This window comes from Myotis davidii, unplaced genomic scaffold, assembly GCF_000327345.1.
Source record: "Myotis davidii unplaced genomic scaffold, ASM32734v1 scaffold6, whole genome shotgun sequence".
Taxonomy (NCBI): domain Eukaryota; kingdom Metazoa; phylum Chordata; class Mammalia; order Chiroptera; family Vespertilionidae; genus Myotis; species Myotis davidii.
Window position 1 is genome coordinate 18,189,250 of NW_006383011.1, and position 10,892 is coordinate 18,200,141.

The following is a 10,892-nucleotide window of genomic DNA, read 5'->3' on the forward strand; positions in this document are numbered from 1 at the left end:
GAGCTCATCGCTGAGGAATGTGGAATGTGTCTGCAGACCCATTGAATAAACTCTGCCCAGGCAGGGGAGAGGAGGATGATGGAAAAGGGGTGTCACGTTGCCGAGGCGCCCCCACCACAGGATGTCCCCCGTGTGTAGGCATCCTCATTGTATCCCACCTCCGCCAAAGGCTCTTTTGCCTGCCTTCACAGCTCACTTGGCAGGGTCAGGGAGATGGGGAGAGAGAGCTACCTTGCCCCTTCCAGGAGGAGTGTTTTGGGGTAAGTGACCCTGTAAAGAGGAAAAAAGCACAAGGCACTTACCTTACAGGAAGAGGTGCAGGTGATAAACACATGGAGGCCAGTGGAACCACCAAGGAGCAGGCAGAGTGCAGGGGAGGTGCTGGAGAGGGCAGGGCTCACTTGGAGGGAGGGGCTGACTCTGTACCTTGCACAGGAGAGGCCTAACACAGTTCAGGTCAAAGGAATCCCTGCTAAATAGAGGGAATGCCAGGTGTGGCCAGACACTGTTGTTCAGAACATCTGTGCTCTGGACTCAGCTCATTCCTCACCCTGTTGCCCCTTCACATGCCAGGGCTCCAGGGACCAGGGTGAAGCCCACGTGCACCTCACTCCGTCCCGCTGAGCTGGGGAGCAGCAGGACGGGTGAGTTGCACACAAAACTGGTATCACTGCAGTACCCTGAAACTTTCAGCAGCTGGTGATTGCCACTCCCCACCTCCCCAAGCCAAAAGCCCCTGGGAGAACCAGGTCTTTTTCACAGGCCTTGTTGCCTGAGGGTAATATTTGTTTGAATCCATTTCTTAATCTTTGGTGTGGTTGGAAGTGAACAAAATGCAAGTATTTTATAAGCTTTGAGCTTTAATTTAACCAGCTAAATTTAATTTAATTTATCAACCCCTTTTTGGTGAAGTATGACCCTACTGAATAAGAAGTGCACACTTTGCCCTAGCTGGGTAGCTCAGTTGGTTAGAGGGTCGTCCCAATACACTAAAATTGTGTGTTTGATCCCCAGTCAGGGCACATGCAAGAATCAACCAATCAGTGCATGAATATGTGGAACAACAAATTGATGTCTCTGTCTCTCTCTGTCTCTCTCTCTCAAATCGATTTTTTAAAAACATGTCAGAGAATCGAAAAAGAAGAAAGCTACCCAATTCTTTTTTTTAAAACGTGCATACTTTTTACTCTTATTAAGTTGCTTATTTGTTTTCATTCATGTTGTCTACATTCATTTTTCTAAATCAGTTAGGGGGAGTGTGTGTGTGCGTGTGTGTGTGTGTGTGTGTGTGTGTGTGTGTATCTAGATTCAGGTAAACTGTGAGCTCTTTCAAGGCAGGCACTGTGGTCAGGCTTCCTCCCAGCAACTGGAAGGAACTTGGGCACAGAGTGGAGTTTTATTTTTATTTTATTACTAGAGGCCTGATGCGCGAAATTCATGTAAGGGGCTCGGACCCTACATCCTCGGCCGCTGCCTCTGCCTTGGCCCCACAGCACCGTGGCTTAATCTGGAAGGTCGTCCAGTCTAATTAGCATATTATGCTTTTATTATTATAGATAACAGCTTTACTAAGATATAGCATATACATACCATATAAGTCACCCATTTAAAGAGTACAATTCAATAGTTAGCATATTCAGAAAGTTATGCAACCATCAAAACAATCAATTTTAGGACATTCTCATCACTCTGAAAAGAAACAGCACACCCTTTAGTATTTACCCTTCATTCCCCTTGTATTAGTTTCCTGTGGCTGTTGTAACAAACTGCCACAAACTTGATGGTTTAAAATAACAGCAGTGTATTGTCTCACAGCTGGTGGGGGGCAGGGGACAGAAGTCAGAAATTAAGGTGTCAGCAGGGCCACTCTCTCTCCGGAGGCTCTGGGGAACAATCCAGTCCCACCTCTTCTAGCTCCTGGAGGCGGTCGGCATTTCTTTGCTTTTATCACTCCAGCCTCTGTCCTTGTCTTCACATCGCCTTCTCTGTGTGTCTGGTGTCAAACCTCGCTCTGTCTCTGTCAATAGAACATTTGTGATGGCATTTAGGGTCCACCCAGATCACACACGATTATCTTCTCATCTCACTGTCATCAACTTAACCACACCTGCAAAGACCTCTTTTCCAAGTAAGGTAATCTCATAGGTCCCAGGGACCTGACATGGATATCTTTTAGCAGGCCATTTTTTCGGCTTTCCATACTCTCCATGCCCCCAGCCCAGATGTAATTCACATACCATAAATATAACATATTCAAGTGTACATATGTACAAATTGTCATATATTCATAAGGTTGTGTAACCTTCACCACTATCTAATTCCAGGGCATGTTCATTAATCCAAAATGAAACACTATCTATCAGTAGACAGTCCTCTTTTCCCCATTCTCCAACCCCTGGCAACCATTAACCTGTTTTTTTGTCTCTATGATTTGCCTATTCTGGACATTTCATGTAAGTGGAATTGTACAATATGTGTGTGTTTGAATCTGACTTCTTTCACTTAGCATAATGTTTTCAAGACTCATCTGGTTATAGCATTTACAAATACTTCATTCCTTTATGGCTGAATAATATTCCATTGTATGGCTGCAACACATCTTATTTATCCATTCATTGGTTGGTGGATATTTTGGTCATTTCCAATTAACAATGCTGCTCTGAACATTCATGTACAAGTTTTTCTTTGGACCATGTTTTTTATTTCTCTGAGTTGTATCCCTAAAAGTGGGAGAAACTTTGAGACTTTCCAAAATGGGTACACCATTTTACATTTCTACCAGCAGTGCATGAGAGTTCCAGTTTCTTCACATCTTCACCAAAACTTATTACCTGTCTTTTTTATTATAGTTAGCCCAGTAGTTTAGATTTGCATTTTCCTGATGGTTAATGATGCTGAGCATCTTTTCATGTGCTTATTGGTCATTTGTATATCTTCTCTGGAGAAACACCGATTAAGATCTCTTGCACATGTTTTAGTTGGGTTTTTTTTCTTTTTATTATTGGGTTTTAAGAATTCTTGATCCAAGACCCTTGTCACATATAGGATTTGCAAATATTTTCTCCAAGTCTATGAGCTATCTTTTCACATTCTTAATGATATTCATTGAAACACAAAAGTTTTCAGTTTTTATAAAGTTTTTATAACTTTTCTTTTGTTGCTTGTACTTTTACTGTCATATTTAAGAAACCATTGCCTAATACAAGATCACAAAGCTTTACTCTTACGTTTTCTTCTATGAGTTTAATAGTTTTCGCTCTTAAAATTTCAATCTTTGATACACTTTGAGTTAATTTTTTTATATGTTGTGAGGTAGGGGTCCAATTTCATTCTTTTGCATGTGGATATCCAGTTGTCTCAGCTCACTAGTTGAAAGGACTATTCTTTCTCCCCAATTAATGGTTTTTGGCACCCTTGTCAAAAATTGATTGACCGTAAGTGTGAGGGTCTAATTCTAGGCACTCAGTTCTATTCCATTGATCTGTAGGTCTATCCTTATGCCACTACCACACTGTCTTGATAATTGCAGCTTTGTAAGTTTTGAAATCTGGAATTGTGAATCTTCTAGTTTTGTTACATTTTTCTAAATTGTTTGGCTGTTCGGGACACACCACAGGTTCTTCAGACACACTTATTGCTTAGTCACTTGCTTTCTTATTTCCCTGATGGACTAGCGAGCCTATGAAAGCCCAGCTGGCCTTCATAGTTGGTTGAAAAGTTTCTCTCCTTACTCTTCAACCTCCTTGTGAAGGGGATCTGGACTGTTCCGGCTGAGCTGTCTTAGTCCAGGACAAGGGAGTCAAAGAGGGAATGTGACGGGATGAATCTGGCCCCTTGAACAGGAGACTTAAATCCAACTAATCATCTTCCCACCCCCTTCCCAGCTTTCCTTCCCCTTTCCTCCGCATTTGCAGGGTTGGTGTTTGGCTGTTATAATTCCATCTGGATCCACTTTCAGCCAATGCACCAGTTCTCCTCTTGTACCTCTGTTACTCCTATCACGCTCCTGCCACTGCCTAAGCATGATTCATGGCCAAATGGTGCAGGAGGGAGGATCTCTGTCCTGGCAGGTGTGGCTGTCTGGCCCTCCTTGTGGCATCTCTGGTCAGCTGCACATGTCGTTGATGGACCTAATAGCAGGGTTGCCTGAGCTGCAGGCACTGATTTTGCTGGTACGTGAAAGTGTTGTCTTCCCTGTGGGGCTTTCAGCCCTTGCCTTATGGAGACAATAAAAAAGAAGGAGTCAGAGGGCAGATCTTCTAGAAAGCTTTCAAGATAAGCTGACCTGCTGCTGGTGCCACAATACCTAGGACTTATAACTTTTACCTTTCCCCCCCTCAAAACATGGCCCTCAGCTGGGAGCTTTTTAAATGACTAAAAGTGATAAAACCAAGTCTGACTTCATCTCTATAGGGTACAGGGAGTGTTTCTCCATTGCCTCCCTGCAGGTTAGGGGCAGCCTGTGCACCCAGGTCAACTTGACCCAGTGCCACCATTACTGACTGTGTGGCCTGGACCGTTTACCGAACCGTTATGTGCATAGCTTCCTCATTTGTTCAATAGGGATACTTCCCTCATGGTGGTGGGAGCAATTAGGGTTCAATAGAAGGAAAGTGTTTGTTATCCTATCTAATAAAGAGGGAATATGCTAATTGACCCTCACATCATCGCAAAGATGGCGGCAGCCACAGCCAATAAGGAGGGAATATGCTAATTGGCTGCCTCACCCTCAAAGATGGCAGCGCCCACAGCCAATAAGGAGGAAATATGCTAATTGTCACCCCCTCAAAGATGGTGGTGTCCCAGCCAATAAGGAGGGAATATGCAAATTGACTACCATGCCCTCAAAGATGGCGGTGCCCACAGCCACAGATGGCGGCGTCCAGTCCCCTCAGCCCCACCAAGGGCCCGGCCACTCTGTGCACCTGCCTCCAGAGTCCCCCAGTCCCTTCAGCCCCCCAGCTGCCCAGGGCCGGCCTGAGGTGCAGGATCTCAGAGCCATAAACTGGAATGTTCTGAGCACCTGCTCTGTGTTTAATCTGGTACTGCTCTTCATGTGTCTAATTCTGAGGTTTGAAAGATGCCAATTAATTCTACCTCCTCCCCAAATAGGTTCTAAACCAGGTGAGAACTACAGGTAGAGCTAAAAAGAGGGACTGTATTATAGGTGAAGGCTGGGCCAACACCTGGCTCAGACTTACAGCCAGAATGCACCTTCATACACACCTCTGTTTCTGTTTCCCAGTTTAACTCCTGGTTCCGGGCTGCAGAGCCAGCTGTCTGGGGAGCAGGGGCACTAAGGGAAAGGTGTCCTGGGGGTTGAGTTGAGGCTCTGAAGGTGGTAACATCAGTCCCTTGGCTGCTTCCTGAGTCAAGGTGCTGCTCTGAGTGCTCTAAGTAATCCTGGCCCTGCTTATCTCACCATAGAGAGGGTGAGATCTCTGGAATGTTGTGCTAATCTCCAAATCCATGCTCTGCATACACCATGAAACTTGTCCATTTCATTTTTTTTTATAGCCACTTACTGGTAAAGCTCTGTAACTATACACAGTCACAGTGTATTAACCTGTCTGAGCCCTGGATTCCTCACCTGTGAAGTATGGTCATACCCAACCCATAGGATGTTGAAGGACTGGAGAGACAGCACTTAGTCAGGACCCAGCACATGATAGGCTCTCATATTAGGCCTCAGGCTGGTCCCACACCATGGGGAACTCGGCCTTCCATTCCAGACGCTGAGCCAAATGAGCTGTGGGCTGGAATTGGAAATGTGAGGCCAAATGGTCTGTGAGCTGAAGCTGGAAATGTGGATTTGGGAAAGACAAGGTCTCAACAAAAGTGTGTTATTGAAAGACATGCACCGGTGCATGGATGGATCTACAGAGGTTCATTGGGTGGTGGGGTTCCAGTCCCATGTTTCAGACCTCCTCCAGGTTGGGGGTAGAAGGGGTGAGGCTGTTTGCGGAAGTGTCAACACCCTGAGCCTCCCTTCAAACCCATATTTAGGAATCTCAGGCAAGATGGTGAAGTAAGCAATGGTTTCCCTCAGGCACCCACTTCCTCTTTCAACAGCCTTTACCCAGCCAGCAAGGAAGACGAGTGTCTGAAAGACGAAGTCACTGTGAGACCGGGCAGCAAAATCTGAGCTAATCCCAGCCCACCACCTGCTGTTGTACAGCTTGTGAACTGTAACACAATAGTTTTTGCATTTTTAGATGGTTGGGGGAAAATCAAAAGAAGAATATTTTGTGACATGAACATTACATGAAATTCAAATTTTATTAGGACATAAAGTTTTATTGGAACACAGCCACAACCATTTGTTTACATATTGTCTATGACTACTTTCAGCAAAGTTGAGTAGTTGTGACAGTCTGAAATATTTACTGTCTGGCCCTAGCTGGTTTGGCTCAGTGGATACAGAGACAGTCTAGGGACCGAAGGGTCCCTGGTTTGATTCTGGTCAAGTGCACATACCTTGGTTGCAGGCTCCTCCCCAGCCTGGGCCCTGTTTGGGGCTCGTGCAGGAAGCAACCAATGAATTTCTCTCATATCGACATTTCTCTCTTTCACTCTCTCTAAAAAAAAAAAAAAAAAAAAATTAGTTGGAAAAATATCCTTGGGTGAGATATTTTATACACACACACACACACTGGCCTTTTAAGAACAAGTTCTCTGATTCCCTGCTCTAAGATGTTAGAGGTTCTCTGTGTATGTACCCAGCGGGATTTGCTGCTGGAGAAAGGAGCAAACCAATGGAATTTGGGCATGTGGCAGGCCTGCAGAGGGGACACTGGGTCCGAAGCTTTCCTGATAACCTTCCAATTATACTAGGCAGGCTAAGGGGAGCTAAAGGTCTAGTCCTACAGGTGTGCTTGCTCCTATCCACACTGAGAGACTAGCTGTGTAGACAGCAGGACCCAGAAGTGGGTTGACAATCTTTAGTGAGCCTATCCCACCAGCCTCCCTGCCAGGCTGGTGGCATTGGTGTTGTTACCTGAGGCCCTTCATGTCCCCAGAATCCCACAGAGCCTCCCGGGGTTGGCCCTGAGCAGCACACTCATTTCTTACCTCTCTCGTTTCCACAGAATTTGCCTTCTGCCAGGTGGATGCCTCCATCGCGCTGGATATGGCCCTGGTTGTGCTGTGTGACCTGCTCCAGCAGTGGAACCAGCTAGCTCCTGCACTCCCAGTCCTGCTGGGATGGCTGTTGGGAGAGGGCGATGACCTCATGGTCTGTGTGGACAGTGAGCATCAGGTAGTCCTGGGGTCTTGGGGAAGTGGAGGTGAGGGGGGAGTGTCCTAAACCCACAAGACACAGCACTTACAGACTAACTCGGCCTAACACAACTGCTGAAACGTGCTTCTGAATGCTCAGAAACTTTCCAGATGACCATGGCAGCCTGCTGGGCGCTGCTGGGGCAGCTCTCGTGCTGGCTTTCGGGGTTCGGGTCTATGGGGAGAGAGGACTTTTTTAAAAGAGGCTCCTTGGAAGTTGAGAGTTGAATTATGGAGAATTGTATTAGTCAACAATGGAGGAGCCAGAGGCTCCATGTGGTGAGGTCTGAAGGTGAAACATTTCCAGAGAATCAGGGTCCTTCCAGGGTATTTGCTAATTGAAGAAAACTATTAGTCCCTGCAAGTGGGGGACTAGTCAACATACAGGAAAACCAAGACTGAGACAAGCAGCAAAAGCATCTTCACAACTTCATAGCCACAGTATCTGACTCAGATGGCCTTCTTGGCATCACCAGCAGGCTGAGAGTTCAAAAGCAGCTTGTTGATGGGAAATTGAGAAACAAGGTAAAGTGTCTGTGATAAAATGGCCTTGAAAATCCCCAACATTATAAAAATGTAACTTCATACTCAGAGACTCTAGTGTCTCGTGTTTGGTAGTTTGCTCTTCGTTCTGCTGCCGAAGAGTTCCCTCCCTCCCTCCTCTCTGGTTTCTAGATGCACTTTAAGTCTAGGGCCCACCCCCATGTCCAGGTCCCCTTTTCAGCACCAGGCCCCCAAAATATCTTGGCTTGGAACCACAAACACATCTTTATCAAAGGTCATGTTAAGTCTGGAGGAAAAAATTCCTCTCCGGTAGAGAAGTACGACGAGTGAAAATAGAAGGTGACCTTCAAGGCTGCAAGTGGTGTGTGTGGCTGGTGTTGACAGGCCAGAGTGGGCCCTCTCGCCGGTGGGGGAGGGGACACGCCTCTTCTGCACCTGGTAGGACGCTGATCTGGACTGGGGTTTGCAAGCATCCCCTGTAAGGTTGACTTCTGGCTTTTCATTTGATTTAGGTGGAAGAAGACTACCTGTTTGAAAAAGCAGAAATCAACTTTTGGGCTGAGACCCTGATCTTTGTGAAACACCTCTACAAGAACCTCTACCATCTCCTCTCCAAGTCCAGCTGGCGTCCCCTGAGCCCCGAGAGGCTCTGTCATCTTCAGAGGACAGCGTCAGAGCAGTGCCACCTCCTTTCCCAGCTCTTCAAAGAGCTGCCACCACCTGCTGCGTTCCTGAAGACAGTGGAGTTCACGAGACTGCGCATTCAGGAGGAAAGGACCTTGGCTTGCCTGAGGCTGCTGGCCTTTTTGGAAGGAAAGGAAGGAGACGACACCCTAGTTCCCAGTGCTGCTGACTCTCCAGCAGAAGCAAATCAGTTAACTCTTCCAGGAACAGAAATGGCTTGTTGAAGAAAGGAGACTTGCTGGAGGGTGAGGGGGGCGGGGTGGGGTGAAGGTGGATTAGTCCCCACTAAACCTGCAGGAAATATGTTGAACATAAATTCACTTTTTTTTTTTTTTTTGCCCTTCATACCTCCCCGACTTCTGTGAGTCCAGTCTTTCTACAGAGGAGTTTTTCATCAGTTCACTCATTCAAGGCAGCCTGGTTTATTGCAGCTACTGTAGGAAGTGAGGCTACCTCGTTGAATATTTGCTCTGTTCCCAGGTGCAGGCCACCTGTGGGCCTGAATTAGTCTTTTTCATCTCCCCCACCCCTAGGACCTCTAATGTCCAGCCATAGCCAGCCTGCATTTTCTGTGAATTGACTGCTTAGAATTGGGTTTTGACACATTATTCCCACCCCCACCCCCTTTTTTTTGGCTGGATGTAGGAGCTGGATTCGTTGGCAAATGGCCCATTTGGTCAGAATTCTAAACTTTATTCCATTTTAGCTAAAGCAGAAATATGTTCCAAATGTTGGATGGATCCTGAGAGTATTAAGGATCAACTTCATACAAATAGGGGTTTTCTTTATTGCCTGCATGTGTGAGTCCTGAGTGACCTACACATGCCATTCTAATTATTAAAAGAGCCATTGAGAGCTCCTACCCCAGAAAAAGGTATTTGTGCTAATGCTAGGATACCTGATTTAGCTGTCCAGTGAAAGCATAGCCTCTTGGCTGTTAGAAGGAACCTGGGGAAAGGAGAGCCAGAATAAATGGTGTATTTGATGCCTACACTGTTTACTACCATTTTCTTAGTGACAATAACAAAGGGTTTCTTATTTAGGAGCCAGAATACATTGATCCATTTCAGTGATTGAATCTAGCAAGCCTAAGGGTTTTCTTCCTCAGACTCCCAGCAGGTGTCACTCTTGCATACATTTTGCTGCTGGTCCTGTTTTTCATTGACTTGCCATTTTTAATTTGCTATCTCAGAGTAACTGTAACCCTCAGGCAGTTATCTTGAAATTCGTAGATTGGATGGGTCATAGCCTCATCCACATTCATTTTTCATCCTAGTTATCTGAAAAAGCCATTTCAGCAATCGTACATAAACCTGGCCCAGCTTTTAGGATCTGTAAATATTTTAAAATACTTTTCAGGTGAGCAGTCTCTTAGAATTATATTATTGATGTTTGAGGGTCTGAAGAGGCAGTTTAGAGAAGAGAGAGTTTGATATGGTTATTTCCTACTGCAGAAAGGCTTTTATTTCAGGTATAATTTGTCTCTCTCTGAAAGAAAACCACCTAACACTAAAAATACAGCCACACTAGAAGTATAAAGAAATGGCTCTTTAGGGAGGGAGAAAAGTTGACTTAGTGTCCAAAGTTTTGTCTTAACGAGAATAGGAGATTCCTTTGCTGGTTTTGCACCATTCAGCTCAAAGTGTGGTGTGTGTTTTTTTGTGATCCAAATTTCCTGGTTAGGCATCTGTGTGACTCACGCACACTTGATGGGAGGTTGCCAACCTAATATTTCTTTTGTTCTGAGAAGGCCTGGCTGGTGAGAAGTCAGGGAATTGTTGGCATGATGTGCTGATAACCATGGTAGAATATTATGAAACTGGCCCCAGCAAAGTCCAGCATTCCCCTTTTTTCTCCATTTAAAATGAAATACAAGCAGTTGCATAATAATAAAAATGTTTTACACCAGCAGGGACTCTGTACCAAAGCATGAACTATAGCATGTTTATATGTTATCTCCAGAATCCTTCTACCACGCCTGCAAAGTGGGTGTTTACATAGCTGTTGACTAGGCAGAATTACCCTAGGGTTTGATCTTGGCTGGTTGTGGACAGCCTGGAAGGAGGGACAGATGTGTCACTGGTTTTGTATCTGAAATCCTGTTGCTCACCTCCAATAGCAGTGGCCAGGGTAATGGCTATCCTACACTTTCCTGATTCCCAGGGAAACTGTAGAATACCCTACTGTCAGGGCCACCCTCAAATTGCTGTCTTTGGGGTCATTTCAACAGAGAACAAAACAGAACAGCCAGGGTTCTAAGAGTGTCAGCCGCAGCACTACTTTGTGATGTGATTAGCAAAGCCAGCTCTATCTAGGGGCCAGGGAAGGCTGGGTCAGTCATAAGAATGAAACAGTCACCCAAAGACAATAGTGTGGTGAAGGCCCAGGGGAGGGGGGGGGAGGTGCGGGGGAGGCTAGAAGAGGTC

The 10,892-nt window shown here is 45.7% G+C and overlaps 1 protein-coding gene across 1 annotated transcript in view; it reads left to right on the forward strand.

Moving 5' to 3' along the window:
• THADA (thyroid adenoma associated) overlaps positions 1-10,396 on the forward strand; it is a 306,833-nt gene extending 296,437 nt beyond the window's left edge. The window contains exons 38-39 of the mRNA XM_006778691.2: positions 7,089-7,258; positions 8,295-10,396. Of these exons, the coding sequence (XP_006778754.1) occupies positions 7,089-7,258; positions 8,295-8,690 (566 nt within the window). The 3' untranslated portion in view covers positions 8,691-10,396. The remainder of the gene's footprint in view (positions 1-7,088; positions 7,259-8,294) is intronic.
• Positions 10,397-10,892: the final 496 nt, after the last annotated feature.